Consider the following 20,652-nt stretch of genomic DNA (forward strand, 5'->3'; position numbering starts at 1 on the left):
ATATATATATATATAAAGATTCTGAACACTGCCACATTTCCAATTATAAAAGGGTGTGCACACTTATGCAACCCTAACCCCCCCCCCCCCAAAAAAAAACAATTTCATAATAAAGGTACATTTGTTTTTACATCCCAAAAACCTGCTATTTAAACAGGGGTGTGTAGACTTTTTACATCCACTGTTGATAGATTTTATAATTTATTTATTAGTATATTAATAAATGAATAGATGAAATATATATATATACACACACACACTTTAGATAGCTAGAACGAACGAATAAATAAACAAACAAATAAAACTAATCAGCTGTTACAGTTGTGCAAAAAACAACAACAAACCAACCCACCAATTAAAAAAAAAAGCCGTTCAGTCTTTAACCTGCGTGAATCAAACGAGTCGACACAAATGACCCGACTCGGTAAAAGAATCGAATCTTTGTAAAGTGACTCGTAGAGAGATTTCGCATGACGTAATCGACAGAGACGGCGCTATAGACGGGAAAGAGACCGGCTAGAGAGAAAGACAGCGGTTACAGGTTCACACCATGGCCATGTTTTATAGCTCGGCGTTGAGAACCTCGGCGATTATTTTAGTTTATTAGCTGTAAATTTTGCCTCGCGCTGATGTCTCGTGCTGGTGAGTAGCAAGTGCGATTCAGGCTCGCGCTATGGGATGCACTAAACAAAAATATCTGAATGAAGTCGTGAATTTGTTGTTGTTGTTGTTGTTATTGTTTAGAAAAATGCAAAAGCATTTCAGAGGACTGCTGAAAATAAACAGTGCGGTCTTAGAGAAAAAGAAAAGAGCGCAACATTGCTTTGGAAACGTAATGAGCGTCTGTTGTCACTATGCATATTCTTCTTCTTCTGTTTAGTATTATTATTATTTTGCATGCACACTGTATGCACGATTTTACAATTTGCAATTATTTGGATTCCATGCAATTAACACTTCGATTAAAACGCTAATTGTTTATATGATTCATAAGATTAAATGGCACAAGACTATCCTTATAGGTTCCCAACCCTGCTCCTGGAGAACCCCCTGTTCTGCATACTTTAGTGTTAATCTTGCTCTAACACACCCACTTTTAACTCAAAAGGAGGGCTGTTAATTGAGAGGGCTGTTTTAGAGAAGGGAAAAGACTCAAATGTATAGGACATGGGGGTTTTCCAGGACCATCTGCGCAATAGGCAACCTTATATACAAAAAAACAACAATACATTTTTATAAAGTAAAATAAAAATGGAACAGTTTTATAAACTCAGCTAATCGGGTATTTTTTGTTGTTGTTGGGAACATTACACACTCCGTATATATTTGCAAGCTAAATACAGAAGATTTGATTAGAGACAGCTCTGTTTTCTAACGCGACAGATCAAACTGTGACTTAAGTTGTCGTTTTCAGGTGAAAAATTCAATCCGAGTATAGATCAGAGAAGACGGTCAGGGTTAAATTGCCCTTCAGATTCACAATGCTTAATCTCAAAAATGCATTCCTTCTGCTAAGGCATTTGTAAACGCTGTACGTTAACCGCATTACAGGGGTGCCAATATTTATGGTTCGCTGCTGATTTTTAAAATTTTTGACCCGTTGCTATGACAAGGCGGGTGGGGTGGGGGGGACAGGGGGTGCCCAAAACTACGCATTTCTGCTTTCTCTCAAACGCAAAAAAAGTCAATTCACTGAAGGGGAAAGGTCGCAAATTTTTGAAAACGAGTGGGCGGGGCTGTGGGCTGGTTGGTCGATACAATAAATGGCATCAAATGTTAGCGTCACTGAATGAAGTGTGATATTTTGCAACATGGAATTGAAAGAAAAAAAAAGCGTAAGGGCTGGTCACGTACAGTAATTGTGGTTGAGACTGGAACCGTTTTAAACGCACAGCTCCATGCAACACAAAGTAAAAGTGGCTGTTCCCACATTTTTTGGCACCCATGAAGTAACCCCTGCCAACACTGATCTCCGGCAGTCCTGGAATTTTTACCCCCACCCTCTAGCTACTAGAACAGAACCAGAACTGGTGATCCGATGCTGTTTTAAACGTAGTGATGGCGAAACACAAACAAAACCTGCGAATAGACAGAAACAGACATCCGTATTACGTTAACCTCGCCCCGAAGGATGGCTCTTTTCTTTAATCACAGCTCTATGGTTAGAGGATCTTCTGAGGTCGTGAAGTCTGACATGGAGAACACGCGTTAATCAGCCAGTCTGTTAGGGAATCCGGCCAACATTACTTTTAGGTCCGCCTCACATGTTTGTGACGAGTAATAATCCTAAAAGAACGCTGAAATTCGCACATAAAAGCGGCTTAATCCGCAGCAGGTCTTATACACTTAAACAAAGAGGAAAACGAAAGACCTCGGCCTTAAATAAAGAGTCATTTCTCAAATTCCTCTTCAGCGAGCGCTCGCACAGAAGACCTGCTGTTGTAGAAAACAGCTGGAAACGTGTCAGGAGTGACCGGGACATCCGATTTAAGTTCTTCTGGCCTGACACGGGGATGTTCTGCATGAAAATGAATGTGCCATGTCATAATAATACTGAGTGATGAAGGCAGGGTGAGTTATGGCGCTGTTATTTAGTGGGACTTTACAAGAATCTGGCAGCTTTTTTATTTAATACTTTTTTTTTTATTATTATGGGAACACAGCAGCACATTTCCATAGCAGCCACGATAAATAAACCCAGGAGCTGTGTAGAGAGATGAATGTTATTCCTTTATCGTGAGTGAAAAGTATACAGTAAAACAGCATTAGGATGTGAAGGATTCTGTGTACATTTTATGTAAAGGTGTAAAAACTAAAGAACACGAGTGCGGGTAGGTAAGCAGAAGGAAATTATAATAATAATAATAATTTTAAAAAAAAACTAGGCGACAAATACGCAACTAGGTAAGAAGTAACCTGTGTGACATGACGGACCATAAAGCACACTATATGTCACCTGTCATAACAGTTGAGGTCCAGTAATATAACATGCCGAGGGGTCTCTATGTCAGGTCATGACGTTTGCGGTCATGACGTCAAACTCTGCTAATGGTGCTCTGTCATGTGATGACAGTTTGATGATGTCATGACATCAAACAAAGTGTGCTCTATGTTGTGTTCTGATGTTCGCGACGCCAGTATGCCAAAGAGTGACATTCGATGACATGACATCAATCTTGCCACTCTGTCACGTTATGATATTTGACCATGGTGCTCGTTATGACCATGGTGCTCTCCGGCGGGTATGTCTTCACGCAAGCTGTGCTTGGAACGTTTTGTTACCACACTCGGCATAGATTGATGTCACATGACGTAGACCACACTCGGCATCAGTCTATGCCGAGTGTGGTCTACGTCATGTGACATCAGTCTATGCCGAGTGTGGTCTACGTCATGTGACATCAGTCTATGCCGAGTGTGGTCTACGTCATGTGACATCAGTCTATGCCGAGTGTGGTCTATGTCATGTGACCTCAATCTATGCCGAGTGTGGTCTACGTCATGTGACCTCAATCTATGCCGAGTGTGGTCTACGTCATGTGACATCAATCTATGCCGAGTGTGGTCTACGTCATGTGACCTCAATCTATGCCGAGTGTGGTCTGCGTCATGTGACATCAATCTATGCCGAGTGTGGTCTGCGTCATGTGACAACAACCTATGCCGTGTGGTCTACGTCATGTGACATCAGTCTATGCCGAGTGTGGTCTGCGTCATGTGACCTCAATCTATGCCGAGTGTGGTCTACACTATGTCATGTGACATTTAATGACATGACATCAATCTGTGCCGAGTGTGGTCTACGTCATGTGACATCAGTCTATGCCGAGTGTGATCTACACTATGTCACAGGACATTTAATGACATGACATCAATCTATGCCGAGTGTGGTCTACGTCATGTGACATTTAATGACGTGACATCAATCTATACCAAGTGTCCTCTATGTCACGTGACACTGACACTGGAGACTCCTTCTATACACGTTAAACAGGTTCGTATGTGGAGCGTCCCCAATACGAGACCCTGTGATTAGGTATTAGAATGAGCAAGATGAACCCGTGACTCGCCTTGCAGCTGGAACTACCTCTTGGAGGTTCTCGAGATCCGGGCCGCTACCACGAATTTGGAACATATCGGCGTAGGTTCGTCCTCAGCCACTGCTCCGTCTTCTCTGTCTTGTTTTTAATTACGTTCACACGCAGTGCCTGTATGAGGCGAAAAGGCGCCAGAAGGAGCCCCAGCAAGTGCAACTGGAGCTAAGGCAGCCGTCTGTGCGGAGCAGGAATGTAAGGCTCGCTCATTTGAAGTTAAAGATAGAGGCAGCGCAGGCTGGAGCCTGACAGTTTCTAATTTCAGCCTGCTGCTCTCGCTTCACTGCACTGCTTTTGTTGTGGTGCTCGGGCCTGTTGAGAAAGCAAGAGGGACGTCTACGGCAGGAACAACATTACAGGCGACACAACTTTGTAAATACGAGCGAGAGAGAGAGAGAGAGAGAGAGAGAGAGAGAGAGAGAGAGAGGGGGACCATGGTGCTCTCCGGCGGGTATGTCTTCACGCAAGCTGTGCTTGGAACGTTTTGTTACACTTGAATATTTAGTAAACATTTTGTCCTGCTTTAAGATTGTCAGTGACGAGTGACATTTTATCCATTGTTTTGAGTTGTTTTTTGTTTTGTTTTGTTCGACATGCAGTTCGTATCATCTGTTGGCTGGTGTCAGAGCTTTCCTGGATCAAGGGCAGGACATTCTCTAAACCTAATCATGCATTACACACCGATGAAAAGAACAGGCTTGGAAGAGTGGACCCGATTGTCAGATTTGAACCGTGTTCCGTAACCTCTCCGTAACGGCGGAAAGAAAACGTCTTTAATCTGATCCGACTGCTTTATATTAAAGGTGCCGATTACTTTTCTGTAACGGCAGCTCGGACAGCGGGTTTATTTTAACGCGATCGCTTCTGTAGTTGCAAACTTACGTGACACGACGACTTGTACGGCGGACGCTCGCCATAGACGGATGTTTAAAAACAAAAAATGCACGTTTGTTTATTGAACGTTTATGGAAGGAGTCTCCAGCGTCAGTGGTGACTCTAGCTACGTAATTACACCTACGACGATGACATAACTGACAAAGAAAGCACGAACGACGATAAGCGATAACCGTGGCAGCAAGATGGAAAAGAATCGGATAAATCTTAAATTTGACCTCGATGCTGAAAAAAACCCAAACAAACTCTTGACCCCCTGACCTCTTTCTATTCAAAATAATAAACATTTCAATTTTAAATACACGAGTACAATTTTTCCCAAACCTTTTCTAACTTTGGCTACAAAAATATTCGTATTGCATTAAAAAAAAACAACATTATTATTATTATTATTATTATTTTTTAAAGATCTCAGAATGCCAGTTTGTTTTGGAGGAACGCTAACTGGCTTCGTTTCTCCTGCAGTTGTTTCATGGTCGTGTTATTTCAGGCTTTGGAACACAGCTACAACCTTTACGTCCACGCTATGTTTAGCTTCCTGGCTAAAGTTCAAGTGCAAGATACCTGATTCATCCTGATGCTCTACTTGTGACTCACCTTCTGCGGTCGCAGATGGTTCCACATTGGATACCTTAAAGCAGAGGTTCTTCAACTTTGTGTAGCCAGGGACCCCTTTATCTGTCAAATAAATTCCACAGACCCAACCCCAAATATGGATTTACTTCGTAGGCATTGTTTAAAATGTAATTTAAATTTTTTTTGGAGACCTTTCTCTTCCTGAACTTTCCACCGATAGAACATATTAGGTCCGAGTTGACTTTGGTGCTTGGACCCCATGTAACATATGACATCTAACATCTTTGTTAATACAGGTGGTGATTTCCACCAACTGTAACAAAATCAAAATACGTAAGAACAGCCGCTAGAATCATGAAGACTGTCTTACGCGAATCCCAGGAGTCTTATCGACAACATTCCATATTCATACGCCATATTCAGAGTCCAAAAGTTACGTCACAGTTCAAAGTGGAAAAGTTTATGGGGTTATGCACTCGCATCCGTTTTATTTATTTATTTATTTTGGGGGGTTCCTCATTCGGATTATTTAAAAAAATATATATAAATAAATAATAATCGCCTGTGTGTAGTACACACCAGATTTCGGCAGATTTTTCTTGACTACGTAAGCGTCCGAGACAGGGTTTTTACAACAGCCTGGGGTTGCCTTTAAACCCTGAGAACATTAAAAATCAGGTATAGATAATATGGACTGTAAAATAGTCCCCCCCCGCCCCCGTTTGCTGTCAAAAAACAAGAGATAATTTGAATACAAGAACTAAAAATGTTTTTAATAATACGATGACGTATGACGGAGTTGTAGTTAACACATTAATCACTGGTTTAATTGAACAAAATGGCTTCCGCACTTATTATTCAGCAGCTTATAGAATAGCACTTGATCCAGCACATCGTATCACTTTGTGTTTTTAATGTCCGGCTCTGACGGTTATTCCATGAGCACAACTCGTGAAATTATAACATGTGATGTAGGATATAGAGAGATTATTATTATTATTATTATTATTATTATATTGTACTGTGACGTATTGCGAGCTTAACTCTTAGAACGTTGATTCTCATCTTAGAACGTTGATTCTCATCTTAGAACGTTGACTGTTCTCCCACCGCCCTGGTACGCTCTCTGGTTTCACCTTCCTTTTGGGACATGGATGATTGGATTCCCTGTTGCTGTAGCGATGTATCACATGATCAGGATGACAGGGTTAGCTTTGTGCAGTCAGCCATGGCTCTTCACCATTGTGCTCACTCTTCTTTGTCCTGCTCTGTGGCGACAGACTGTACTTTGAGTCGTATAAGAGCGTGCATGCTTTAACCACATTACCACAGAGGTATACCAAAGAACACAGCCGATTAAACCCATGGCCGCTGTATTACTGTAACACGATTCTGCGTAGCTAATCGGACTTTAAACATAAAACGCGAGACTGATCGAGTTCTTTTGTCGTTTGTTCTGTTGGGCAGAATGATCGAGGAAGCTCAACGTAGCAGCAGCACCATGGCAGACAGAAGACAACTGTTTGCTGAGATGCGTAAGTGTCACAACGTTTTTGTTGTTGTTGTTGACAATTAACGCAACGATGTTTCACACACGGCTGTAAGTTCGTCACGGCAACACGTTGCAATAATATAATAACGTCGGGATAAATCTTTAGCAAAGGTGGTGCTCAAAGCGTCAACGCCTCCGTCCTGAAGATGTCAGAAAACATCAAAGACAACAACGTCTCACCTGACACTGGAGACTCCTTCCATAAATACTCTAAATGCTTAAAAGGTCCCTTCTCGTTTCAGGAGCTCTACAGTTGGATTCCATCAGACTTTCCACTTACAGAACTGCGTGCAAGCTCCGATTCATTCAGAAGAGGTGCAATTGTGAGTACAGCACTTTTTATACGTTACGTTTAAAAGTTGTGGAGCGTCCACGGGGAGCAAAACCACACACAAAAAAACTAAGTTAGTTCCTGTTCTCGCTTGCTCCTGTGACTAAAATAACGACTTGCCAGAATTAAACATGACACTCAATGGTCTCAAATGACCAACGGATATCACGTAAAAATCCATGTTTGTGCTGATCCTACCAGCCATTTTGGTCCTTACACTGTCCACCCTCTGTGCTTGCAGTGCACCTAGTGGACATCTGGAATGTCATCGAAGCCTTCCGGGAGAACGGCCTTAACACCATGGACCTCAACACGGAGTTCTCAGTGGCTCGACTCGAAGCAATACTGTCCACGATCTTCTTGCAGCTGAACAAGCGTATGCCCACTACACACCAGATCAGTGTGGAGCAATCCGTGTTACTTCTGCTCAACTTCTTGCTGGCGGCATATGACCCGTAAGACCCCAGATCTCTTTTGTGTAAATGGACATCCTAGCACAGTCGGTCCCAAGCAGGGTTGTTGGGGATAAATGGACCAGGGTCCCTTTTTTTCCCCCAAGGAGAAACACAGAAGTAAGGGTCGGGTTTTGGCATCCATGTTACTGTTTGAAATACAAAACGCAATGACAGACTAAGCAAACATTGTCAATCAGCGTACACGTTACATGGAGGGACAAATGACAAGTTCATTTGAATGTTTTGAACATCAGGACGTCTTCTTACGGACTTGAATCGCAGTAGAATTTTTTTTTAGCCGTTTCACGAACAACAGCATGTGGTCACGTGTGTTATGTTTCAGTTGAACATCTCTTCCTGAACCAATTAGCATCGGTCGTTTGCATCTCAAAGGATTGCGAAAAAGTAGTGAAGTTCTCCACCCATCCTCCTTAATGGTAACTCTAGCTTGCTCTTGGGATTTCGAGTCCACATCTCCTCAGCGTTACGCCAATGACTCACCAAAATGTTGCATGGTTAAGAGCGATGAGGGGGCTCTTCGTTTCAGAGGCATGCTTTTATAGTATTGAATGCATCTAGTAAGTTTTAACGAGGTTTCCCCCCCCCCCCCTTTTCTTGTAGGGAAGGTCTAGGCAAGATCTCGGTATTTGTCGTGAAGATGGCGCTTGCTACGTTATGTGGAGGGAAGATTCTGGACAAATTAAGATGTAAGCTTCACCTTGAATTTTACCTCTGGGCTGAGTCGAGTAAGGTTGATTGATGAAACTTTTATCACGGTTTAACAAGGTCATAGAAACTAAGCTTCGGTTAATAAACAAGACCTTGACCGTGTCTAGTATCTACTCACCAATGACTTATTTTTTTCACAAACCTAAATATGTTGCAATCAAATATATTATCAAAACCTAGTTCAGTGGTCTTGAGGATTCTTATTGGAAGAAAAAAAAAAAACCCCCAATGCTTGAATATTTACATTCTTTCTTTTCTGTCGTTGTTGCTCAGACATTTTTTCTCAGATAGCAGATCCCACAGGTGTGATGGTTTATTCCCAGTTTGACCAGTTCTTGAAGGAGGTGCTCAAGCTTCCCGTTACTGTTTTTGAAGGACCGTCTTTTAGCTATGCCGAGCAGACCGCACGGACTTGCTTTGCACAACAAGTACGTAAAAACGTTACTGTTCATTATATTTTACAGTTTCATTTTTGTTTTGGCCGCACGGCGGCTTAGTGGCTAGCACGTTCGCCTCACACCTCCAGGTCCGGGGTTCGAGTCCCTGGGTGTGCGGAGTTTGCATGTTCTCCCCGTGCTGCGGGGGTTTCCTCCGGGTACTCCGGTTTCCTCCCCCAGTCCAAAGACATGCATGGTAGTCTGATTGGCGTGTCTAAAGTGTCCGTAGTGTATGAATGGGTGTGTGAGTGTGTATGTGATTGTGCCCTGCGATGGATTGGAACCCTGTGCAGGGTGTACCCCGCCTTGTGCCCCATGCTCCCTGGGATAGGCTCCAGGTTTCCCCATGACCCTGAAAAGGATAAAGCGGTATAGAAGATGGATGGATGGATGGATTTTTGTTTTGGATTTCCAACTAGGAATCACGAGTAGGTGTAGTGTCGGTACAGTTGCACCGATCTTCCAGGTTTCTGGTTGGAAGCCGACAACAAAAATGAAACTATACAATAGAAATAATACAGGTTTTTTTTTTTGTACTTGTTGTTGACGTCCATTTACCTGGTTGTTTTTATTACAGAAGCAGGTTTCTCTGAACGTGTTCCTGGACACCTTCATGTCCGATCCTCCGCCACAGTGTCTTGTATGGTTGCCGCTTATGCATCGGCTGGCTAACGTGGAGAACGGTGAGGTTTTTAATCATCTTCTCAGGTCAAAACTTATGGCCACTTTACAGGGTCACACTTGTAACCTTGCACGTTCATCTTCTGGACACAAACAGATATTTGAAGCATTTTATATTTCGTCACGTTGTATTTGTTCTCTGTCCTGTACACACACACACACACACAGTGGTTATTAGAAGGTTATAAAGAACTTTTGTATATATTGATTTACAATATATATGCAAATTTTGCTTGAAAGCTACGGTTACTTTTCCACTGCAGCGTAATCAAGATTGCACCAGTGCATGGAATACTAGTAAACAGAACATGAGGGCTTATGGTGTGCTAAAAGGTGTGGCTCGATTTGTTTATCTTCACCCGTAGTCTTCCACCCCGTTGAGTGCTCCTACTGCCACAGCCAAAGCATGATGGGATTTCGCTATCGGTGCCAACAATGCCATAATTACCAGCTCTGTCAGGAGTGCTTCTGGAAGGGCCTTGCCTCCGGCTCCCATAGCAACCAGCACCAGATGAAGGAATACACGTCATGGGTAAGACACGCCAGGTTCAACCGATTCCTTCCCAAAAGCACAGATTTGAACTGAACGTTTTTGGTGAAAAGAATAAATGAAAATCTTTGAAGAAAACGTATAACAGATGAAGCTTTTCTTCCCTCCAGAAATCTCCTGCTAAGAAGTTATCGAACGCTCTTAGTAAGTCTCTGAGCTGTGCCTCTAACCGGGAGCAACTCCATCCCGTGTTCTCCGACGTTCCTGAGAAACCTCTCAACCTTGCTCACGTGGTGTAAGTCGATCTTGAACTCGTGCCTAAAAACTGGTTGCAAATGTCATAACCTACACCTGTTCACCACGTCTCTGATGAGACGTATAGCCGTGTATACCACAGCGCTGGCGAATTGTGGATTCGGATTGGTCGCAAGGTGTTGGGTCATTTTCTAGAACAGCATCTGCAAAACAAAGGATGATTTTAAGAGGAAAAATAAAAAAAGAAAAAAAGAGAGAGGCTGGTTGACTGCTCGAAGGAATGACTGCTTGTAGTTGCTAAACGCAAGTGGTAGCTTGACCATTAAATGGAAATATGAACGATATGACGGGTCATCCTTTACAATTTTTTTTAAAAAACCCAAAAAACACTTGTTAGGGTTGACAAATGACTGTGGTAAAAGAGGAATAAAACCCATCAAAACATGCTGTTAATTTGGTGAATTTTTTTTTTGCCACGACAGCCTTACATAACTTGATGTGTCTTGGGGGAAAGCACTGCACTTAACATAATTTTTGTCTTTTTTCTTTTCTTTTTTGCTACCACAAATAGTGACACTTGGTAAGTCGACCATGTCGTTTGCATATTAATCCCCCTAATCATTTACACTGCCAAACCCTTAGATGGTGTAAAAATATACATAATGTAGAAGCTGAACACATCACTCACCCTGGATCTGTATCATCATTGTGTCCTCTAACATTTATTTATTTATTTTTTAAAATCTAAATTGTGTCTCTGCTCCAGGCCTCCAAGGCCAGCGAACAGTGGGAACGAGTACACGCTGTCCCACACCATGCCTTCGACCAACAAGCCCTTCAGAGTGTGAGTGCAGCATTGAACACATACCACTGTACTGCTACGGTGCAAAAAATATGTCATCGTGGTAGTAGTTCCTGTTATAACATAAATATAAGATTGATCAAATATAGCACTGTCAATCCTATTTCTAAACAGGTTTAAATGTTCTTATTCTACTGGTGGACCAGTTTGTTTCTTTTTAGAAATTTCTGATAAAACTATCAGCCACTAGAACAACACTATTTCATACTTCAAATCAGTAAAAATGGCTAGAAACGGCTAGGTCGAATGATCTTTTAATTGGTTTACTGTAATCTTGTAATAGGAAATACCAGATAAATCCGACTATATTCAAGGTAATTCGACTCGCTAACACGTCATTTTTTTTGTAAACGTATCGGCCAAATAATGAGCCCGTCTTCATTTATATTAGGGTCTGCGGAGCGATAAAAACACTAAAGTGCAGTGTAGTGGGAGGCAAGGAGCAGGATTACGACCTTATCTTTGAAATGACAGAACGTTTAAGATGCTCATCGCGACAAAGAGAGGTGCCGATATTTAAGGCTTAGACGTAGCCTTTAAAATATTTTTTTCCGATACGGGAGACACCCACGCTAAAAACGACACTTTTCTGCTTTTTCAGCTAGAGCAGAAATGTGAAAGAATTAACTGCGGGAAAACGAATTCACTGAAGGGGAAAGGACGCTGGACGGCGAATACGTGCTTTTGCTTCTACTTTAATTTTGCGCCGATTTTATCTAGGTGAATTGTGAAATGTCAATTCGCAAGCGTGTGATCTGACATAAAACAAGAAGGCGGAGCTTTGGGCACTTGCTGGGGAGTCAATGTTAATTATTAAATAACGCTCACATGGGGCTTTTACCACTCTGTTTGTTTGTTTTTTTCCGCCCCACTTCTTGTCACAAATCTGGGAAACAAAATTAGCCACCTCATCCACTGTCATACACTGGGGGTTTCTGTACTATAATAACCCCTAGGATTTTCTTATTAGCTGTATCAACACCACTGCAGACTATATACGGTATATTCGAATTCAAAATGTCAGCAGAAAGCTTCTCTCAGCCCGCCATAACATACCGAGTGAGCGTGTGATGGATCGCCTCTTTCTGATAGCACACTTTCACTTTCGCAGAGCCGGGAACGAGGACGTTAAACAGAGGATACTCCTGACTAGGGATACCCCAGACCTACTGAAAGGGAAAGGGTAAGCGAGCGTGTTTTCTTTACGTCCCAAAAGCTTAGGTGACTTTTCCAATTTCCCCTCCAAGAGCTAGAAAGGAAAGGATTCATGCCCTTGTATAACACAACTCAATAACGCATATAAGACCAGTCGGAACGTTTAGTGCAATTCCTTCCTCCTTGTTTATTAGAACATACCATATGACTAACGTGTGTTTTGTAAAAACGCTGTTTTCAGGGTTCAGTACAGCCTTGATATTGCGGACAGACTCGCAGACGAACATGTTCTCATCGGGTTATATGTGAACCTCCTCCAAAAGAACCGCACCGGGTTAGTGCGATTAGCATGTGGCTGGGACTGCAGCGACGGTTTCTCGCACCGTCTTAGTCTAATGCCATGGTGACCATTTTGCCCATTGCTGAGATTTGGAGCTTGCTAACAGCCAGTGCTTGTTTTGTTTTTGGAGGCTAAATATAATTTGTCCTAATGATATTAGCTAACTCCTAATTCCTTTATATATATATTGCTGTCTATTTGTATTTCTTTACCTTAACTGGAATGTTTTAATGTTATGGAAGCTGTAGACAGTCATTCCCTTGCCAGCCTCTTTTTTTTTTTTTTTTTACTGAGAAACTGCAAAGCGTAAACTCCTCTTTCCTGCAGAGGTCGCAAAACGTTACCGCTTCACCTCTGACTGTTACAGAGCGCTGACACTGGAGACTCCTTCCAACGATTGCACACTTTTATTATTTTAACCATGAACATAAATAAATAAATAATACCCATGCGCTGTGTTTGTCTACCTCCTAACCAGCTTACGGCTAACGCGCTAACCCTGCATATGATTCGAAACTTCCTTCTTATGTTGATAGTTTGCTGGAAAGCAGGACTAATAACCAGGATGATGAGCACTACCTCATTGCCCGCTATGCTTCCCGGTTGGCTGCCGACAGAACATCAGTGGTAAGATCACAGGTTTTTTATTTTTTATTTTAGCAGCAAATATTGAGACAACTGACCATACATTATTGTTGCCTATGCTGCAGCAAGCCAGAGTGCCGACTGACCTGTCTCTCTCTCTGGACACGAACAAACAACAGAGGCAACTCATCGCTGAACTGGAAAGCAAGAACAAGTAATAACATATTGGTCTAGCTCGTCAATAGCAATCCACATTTAAACAGTGTGTATTGGTGAAGCAGGTCACGAATTGCACTGCTGTTCACAGGGAAATCTTGCAGGAGATTCAGCGGTTAAGACAGCAGCATGATGAAGCATCTGAACCTCTAGCTGACAAAAGCCAGCAAAACCCTACACTGCTCGCTGAGCTTCGCCTTCTTAGGTATAAAAACTATCTCACACACACAAACAAAATATTATAGTCACAGCATGGACTTGTAACAACTTGTATATTAATCTTTATAATTAAGATTTGATCTCCAACGACATCCACGATTGCTCTATATTCAGTTCGGTTAACGCTTTCCTACATTACCCACAATGCCGTTCGACTACCTGCTTCAAGCGGTGCAGTGGGATTTAACCCTTGCTGCATCTTTACCTAAAGAGAGTGATGCGGCGACGGTTTAGTCCTTTAGTCTGTCCATCTCTTTTACCTCCTCATCTGTATGAGCTTGACGCTGGAATGGAAAAAAGCTGGACGGACTAAAGGACTAAAGTGCCGCCGCATCACTCATCACTCTTTGTAGAGAGTGGAGGGAACGTAGCAATGGGGTGATGTTAGAGAACTTCGGGAGATTGAAATCAAGTCTTGCAGCTGCATTCTGGATCAGTTGCAGGAGTCGGATGGTGCTCGGGGATTAACTTGCCAGGAGCAAGTTTCCGTGGTCCTTTCTACCCTCCGTGGATAGAAATGGCCGGATCCTCCTGATGTTGTAAAGGAGAAACCTACATGACCAATTCAGGTTACCGATATGAGGTGGACTTCCCCCAGACTGCTTGCAGTGACAGATGGTGTGCATTGAGAATTGTCCACAAGATCTTGACATGGGGGATGCATCTCCAGGAATGTTCAACAGCTCGGTCTTTAGCTTAGTCAGGGATTTCGCTTCAGCTGCCATCAATGACGAGATTTCTGAGATCCGAGCAGAAATATGAGTATCTAAAATGTGGAAAGGAGAAGAGATGAGATGAGTGTCGTCAGCATAGGAGCGATATGAAAGCTGATGTGAGGATACGAAGTCACCGAGAGTGGGTATAGAGAGATAAAAGAAGAGGACTAAGTGCCGAGCCTTGTGGGACACCAGTGGAGAGTCTGCATAGAACAGATGTGGATGTGGATCCCGTTTATGTCACCTGACGTGACTGTCATTCCAGCTAAGAAGCAAACCACTCCTGTGCTGTGCCATGTATTCCAAGACTAATGAGGATGGACAGGAGAGTCTGTATCAAAAGCCGCTAAAAGGTCGAGGAGCCATGAAGATTGTCAGTAACAGCCACGAGGGCCATTTCTATAGCGTGTACCACTTTGAAGCCAGACTGGTTAGGGTCTTGGAGGTCTTTCTGTCCACGTAGAACCTTTTGAGTAGACCTGCATGACTGAGTCGGGTTTGCGATATCCTTCAGGAGAGAAGGATTGTTGTCCAGAACTTCCCTTGGATTGAGTTTGAAACCAATGGGGAACTCGGGAGAGATGCTGACCAGAATTCGTCACCTTTCTGTAGATTTAGACTTTTCAGTGATTAGTCAGAGTATAAGTAATGTCTCCATCGTTCCATCAATTCCTTTAGGCAGAGGAAGGAAGAACTGGAGGACAGGATGTCGGCTCTTCAAGAGAGCCGTAGAGAACTGATGGTGCAGCTGGAACAGCTCATGTTACTGTTAAAGGTAGGAGATTATTTGATTAAATGTAATGAGAAACGGTGATGAAACCACCTTCTGTAGACAAGACACGATGCGTTTCATGACTAACCAATTCAGCTCCTAGCCAGGAATTTGTTCTAAAGCATATTCTTCAGTAACGGCTATGAAACTAATAGGAAAGGTGCAACCAGATTGTAGAATGTTAGTCTGGATCTGGTTATGAAGATGATATTAATATTAATTATACACACACCGTACATTATATACGCTAAATAAAAGGAGACATTTTTGTTTGAAGAATTTGATGTCTTCTGATGCACTGTCACAGTAAACGCCTAATCATTTTGTGTACAGGAGGAAGAACGGAAGCAGGTAGTTTATAAGTTTATAACACCTGTGTGGGCTGTGTGTAGAAACGTTTCAGGGATGAGTAACACGTCTGGGTTTGAATGCATGGTGTTGTTGCTTTTTAGTGGAGACTGACTGTTCCTTACTATTCACACTAATGCATCATAATTATTAGGCCAGTGTGGAGAATGGAGGTCTACGCCATGTACAAACTTCGTGCAAGCCAATTTTTCCACAGTGGCATCTGAGGAGTTTTCCCCAAACCACCACACACACACACACACACACACACACACACATAATAGAATGATATCTAATTGTAATGATCATTATACACCCACTGGCGCAATTAGGAACACCTGTACAGCTGCTTATTCATGCAATTTCCCAATCAGCCAATCATGTGGCAGCAATGCAATGCATAAAATCATGCAGATAGAGAGCAAGAGCTTCAGGTCCGAGGAGAATGACCAGACTGGTTTGAGCTGACAGGAAGGGACTCAAATAAGCACAACCATGGTGAGCAGAAAAGTATCTCAGACTGCACAATACACTGAACCTTGAGGGGAATATCAGCCAAGAACAGGAATCTGTGTGTACAGTGGGCACAGGATCACCCAAACTGGACGGGTGAAGACTGGAAAAAGACCAGACGACAGTTTTGACTCTTGGTTAACTGCATGAATAAGGTTAACCATGTAATTAATAAAGTGACCGGCGAGTAATAACACGCTCTAGCATGCTACTGCTGTGTTGAGAATTGATCCACCACCGTAATAATGTATTTTTTCTTGCATCGTGTCCCATGTTTGACACACGGTTACGTTACTTTGTGTCAGAATCAGGGTCCAGGCTCCTCCTCTCGCTCCTCCCCGAGCCACACAGCCAGCAGCTCCATCCCCATGCCTGTACCGGCAACTTCCGGCAACACGACACCCAGTCAGACGCCTCAGGACTCGCTCATGGGGCTTGGAGGAGACGTCATACAGGCTTTTTCTCAGAGTATGTGAACCGTCATCTAGACTGAAAACGAATCCAATTATCACTAATAATAATAATAATATTAATAACCATCATGGTCACAATAACCCGGTGATTTCCTTTAGCTAAAGCGTGCGTTGATCTTCCTTCGTTTTAGGTTCAAGACGTAACTTAAGAAACGACCTGCTCGTGGCTGCGGACTCCATCACCAGCACCATGTCCTCGCTGGTTAAAGAGCTTCACTCGGGTAAACCGTCCATTACGTAAGCAGTGAAACCCTCTGCGGCATGCTGTTGTAGGAAAATAAATCAACAATGGAGTGTTTTCCAATAGCAGCATGTCCCGAAGTGTTTATTACGATACCTCTCGTACCACAGAACTGCTGAAGTCTGATTGGCCGGGATATGTTTCTGTAACAGCAGCTCTTCACAGTACTGTAGTGCATCTCTTTGCATCTGTAAACAACACGGTTCAAGCATTTCTAAGACTCTCTCTTGTCATTTCATTTCTAGAAGCAGGAAGCGAGTGCGACAGTAACGTTGACGGAGAAGCTGACGGACTCGAGTCACGGTAACTCGGTAGCTCTGTTAAGGCACTCACACGGTCACGATGTTCGAGACGGTCCTCGCTGCAGAAGCAAAAGTCCAGGGGGTGGAGCTAAATCTGAACCAACTCCTCCTATCAGACTAAGTCCTAACCCCTAGCCCACACAGTAAACGTACACTTCCATTTCAAGGACTTTTGGCTCAACTCGGCCCGACTCCACCCAGGTAGGAGGATCTGGATCAGGTCCGGCTCCACCCCATTGGCATTTTGTTTTGCGCTTGCATAGTCGGTAAATCGGGGATCCAGTTATGTAGCTTAGAAGATACACAAAATGCGAGTGTTCACAAGGGCAATTTGTAAAACGCAAACTGCTCAAAATGTTGCTAGCCGAATTAGCTTGCACAAACAGAGACCAAAAGAGAATAAACCAAAATACCACACTGTGGTTTATTAAATATGAAACGAGTCCACATTTCTGTAATGTGGACCTCACTAAACCCTGAGTGTAATGCCTGGCTTTAAGAATGTAATAACACACTCTCACCAGTAGGTGTCAGAATCAGCAAGACATTTGTAACGTCTTGATCTTGTGTGAATTTTTTTGGGAGGGAAAATTACCCAAATTGCATAAAAAGCAAACAGTACCAAAAAAAAAATAAAATAAAAACCCACCAGAAATATTTAGCGTTAGTCTTTTTCGAAAAATTTGTACCGCCTGACAACATAAGATTATCTCCTGTTTGTTCCCCATCACAAATTCCTTAAACGTCCGTGCATCTTGAACGGGAAAATGATGCCAATTTGTTGTTGTTGTTGTTTTTTTTTTGTTCTTGGCATGTAACACGTACCTTTTCTTGTTGGCGGGGGTTGTGTTTTGGGACCAACAGGATGCTAGATGAGGACCTAGAAGGAGAGGGAGGCTACGAGAAGGAGTTGGAGCGGCGTCTGGAGAGAGAACTCCGGATGGACGAGAAAACCCCTGCTGGAGAAAGTCTACATGGTGCACACAAAACACAGCTAAGGAATAAAACAGGAATTGTTTTGTTGTTTTTTTTAAACGCAAGAATGACTTTAAAACCATCTCTCTTACAGGTAGAGGAATCGCGCAGTACTGAAGGGCCGAGCGCTCGACGACGCAAACGAATCTACTGAGCATTAACACCACCTTCTGTAAATATACATGTCTTTTGTTTTTCGAAATATACAGAATTGTGTTTTAGAGAAAAAAAAAATTATATATATATATATATATACTGTGAACTGACTCAGAGATTATGCAGAGCAGATATGTCATAACACCATCAGTGCCATAAAAACGAAGACACACGGACGTTATTTTACCGACATTTCGCGTACTGTACCGTTTTCAGAAAGTGGCGGGAAAATCAGGTTTAACAAAGCTGCTATCTTTTATAGCGTACGTCACACCTCGCGCTGACTTGCCCGCTAGCTTCGCTGTCTTTACGTCGCATCGATTTGAGATTGGGATCGTGTGGTTGTTCTTTTCTTTTGATTTGAATTCGAAGCAAAACTTCTAAAGGTATAAAATCGTGTGTATATATACACACACACACACAGTAAAATTCCAAACGAATACACTGCCTTAGCTTAGGTAAATCAGGTTAACCCTCGAAGAATTATACTGGATTATTAGGAATTCTTTGTTTTATTTTTTTCAACAAATGATCGTTTCACACTGGTACGCTTCATTTCCTGCAGAGTTAAGTAGGCCAACTCTTTTGAAGCGAATTAAAAGCGACAAGAAGCTGACCCGCGTTCAGAAGTATTCGAATGCGATAAAATTCTTCCGTACGGTCCGAGTTAAAACACTGCGTCGATTACCGTGTTCGTTAATTAAGCGCTTACTCCTAAGCACACGTTTGAAGTCATATGTTTGTTCGTGTACTAAACGAGTACGGTGTTTTCATTTAAACAGGTTTTTTTTTGTTTTTTTAAATGTATTGAATTTTTTTTAAAGGGTCACGGTTGCAGCACGGCAGTTGTTTATAAGTGTCGTTTATATAACTGTATATCCCACACCACTTGTACACACTTGAAATAATAGCCTGCCCACCATTTTGAACTGGTCTGTTACACTTTGCATGGTGCAAGTAAAATAAATAAATAAATGAAGGAATGAATAAATAAAGATATTCTGTTGTATTCGGACTGCACGACTGTCACGTCTTTGGGCAGCACATTTTCACACAGCTCCATCAACGGGTCTCTGATAGTTCCTATATGGTAGCGTTTCTATAGTAACAGCTTACACTGGGGCCGGATGCTTGGTCTCAGTTTATTTAGGAGTGTTCAGAGTTTTAAAAATTGCAATCGCTGGCAAATTTCGGTGCTGTTCAAGAAATCAAACAGACGCTGTTGGAAAATAATCCACTTCTGGGTGGGAACAGTGCCCCTGCTTCATCGCACTACCCCCTGTCGTTGATTATTTGCCTACATCAGCATGCCCTGCAAGCGTTTTATAAGGAATAAAACGCATGCAAATGGAGATTGTACCAGGTGTACCAGTTGTACCAGTCCTTCCATACCTCAGGGGGAACTTTTAGGGTTAAGGATCCCTTAAACTGTAAAAGAAATTCCAGACTTATTTCATGAACGATGTCTAAACGTACACAAATTGTTATTGTGTACTTATTAGAGATTTATTTCCCCCTGAAGTTTCCACTGACGGACCACTTTTTTTGGTTTTTTTTTTTTATGGGCAAAGTTTTGTTTTGTTTCTGCACTACCGAGGAGGTGGAGATAAAGAATTCTATAATAAATCCCAAGGTCGATGATGTTTGGTTTTCAAACATTTTTAAAATCATGGTCCTTTTGGACTAGTTTGGGCCTACACTGAGATCCCCAAATAAAATAGGAGCAGCTGGCCAAAGAGGATCTTTGGAATTTTTAAAATAAATAAATAAATAAATAAATAAATAATAAAAAAGTCCATATGAACGCAAATGGTCTGGGTTTTGTGCTATGGTGTACAAAAGAGCAGTTGCTTTTGCTTTCCGGTGTTGTAAAAACAAAAACAAAACACCAACCCCAATGCCCAAATGATTCAAAACAAGTTGGAAAGTTGGCTTAAAGTCCAGTTGTGTCCACCAGGGGGCGTTCATAATGAAAGCCATATAAAAAGAAAAGTTAAGAGTAGGAAACCCAGGATCCACTTGTTCCCTGTATGTGGACACAATGAACCACAAAAGTAACTAATTACTCATTTTCTCCTTGAATTTCTAGCCAAGTTGATTGCAGACAGGGGGAAAAAAACCCAGAACACTAGGTTCTGTTTATTCTACTGATAAACTCTTTTTCCTAAAAACGAATTACGGTCCATTTATGCGACTAATCCTGTCCTTTTGGATTTGAATTTGAATTTCTAGCCAATAAACTGTTCCCTTTCCCTCTACAATACTAAACTGTAGCTTTCCTAGTC

The 20,652-nt window shown here is 42.3% G+C and overlaps 1 protein-coding gene across 5 annotated transcripts; it reads left to right on the plus strand.

The window, feature by feature from the left end:
* The first annotated feature begins 124 nt into the window (after positions 1-124).
* On the plus strand, positions 125-20,583 carry dtna (dystrobrevin, alpha). 5 transcript variants are annotated; one of them, XM_053610710.1, is made up of 22 exons: positions 125-642; positions 7,032-7,099; positions 7,359-7,439; positions 7,689-7,902; positions 8,524-8,609; positions 8,905-9,059; positions 9,646-9,751; positions 10,115-10,281; positions 10,410-10,534; positions 11,261-11,338; positions 12,468-12,539; positions 12,753-12,845; positions 13,388-13,478; positions 13,562-13,650; positions 13,744-13,857; positions 15,266-15,362; positions 15,693-15,710; positions 16,526-16,688; positions 16,825-16,914; positions 17,180-17,237; positions 18,101-18,213; positions 18,306-20,583. In XM_053610710.1, exons 2-22 carry the CDS (start codon positions 7,033-7,035, stop codon positions 18,326-18,328), a joined length of 2,100 nt encoding a protein of 699 aa, XP_053466685.1. In that variant the 5' UTR covers positions 125-642; position 7,032; the 3' UTR covers positions 18,329-20,583. The 5 variants fall into 5 exon arrangements, with proteins under 5 accessions (XP_053466685.1, XP_053466763.1, XP_053466520.1 ...); XM_053610788.1 differs by lacking the exon at positions 125-642 and adding an exon at positions 3,164-4,897; XM_053610545.1 differs by lacking the exon at positions 125-642 and adding an exon at positions 3,164-4,545.
* Positions 20,584-20,652: the final 69 nt, after the last annotated feature.

This window comes from Ictalurus furcatus, chromosome 1 (genome assembly GCF_023375685.1).
Source record: "Ictalurus furcatus strain D&B chromosome 1, Billie_1.0, whole genome shotgun sequence".
NCBI lineage: Eukaryota > Metazoa > Chordata > Actinopteri > Siluriformes > Ictaluridae > Ictalurus > Ictalurus furcatus.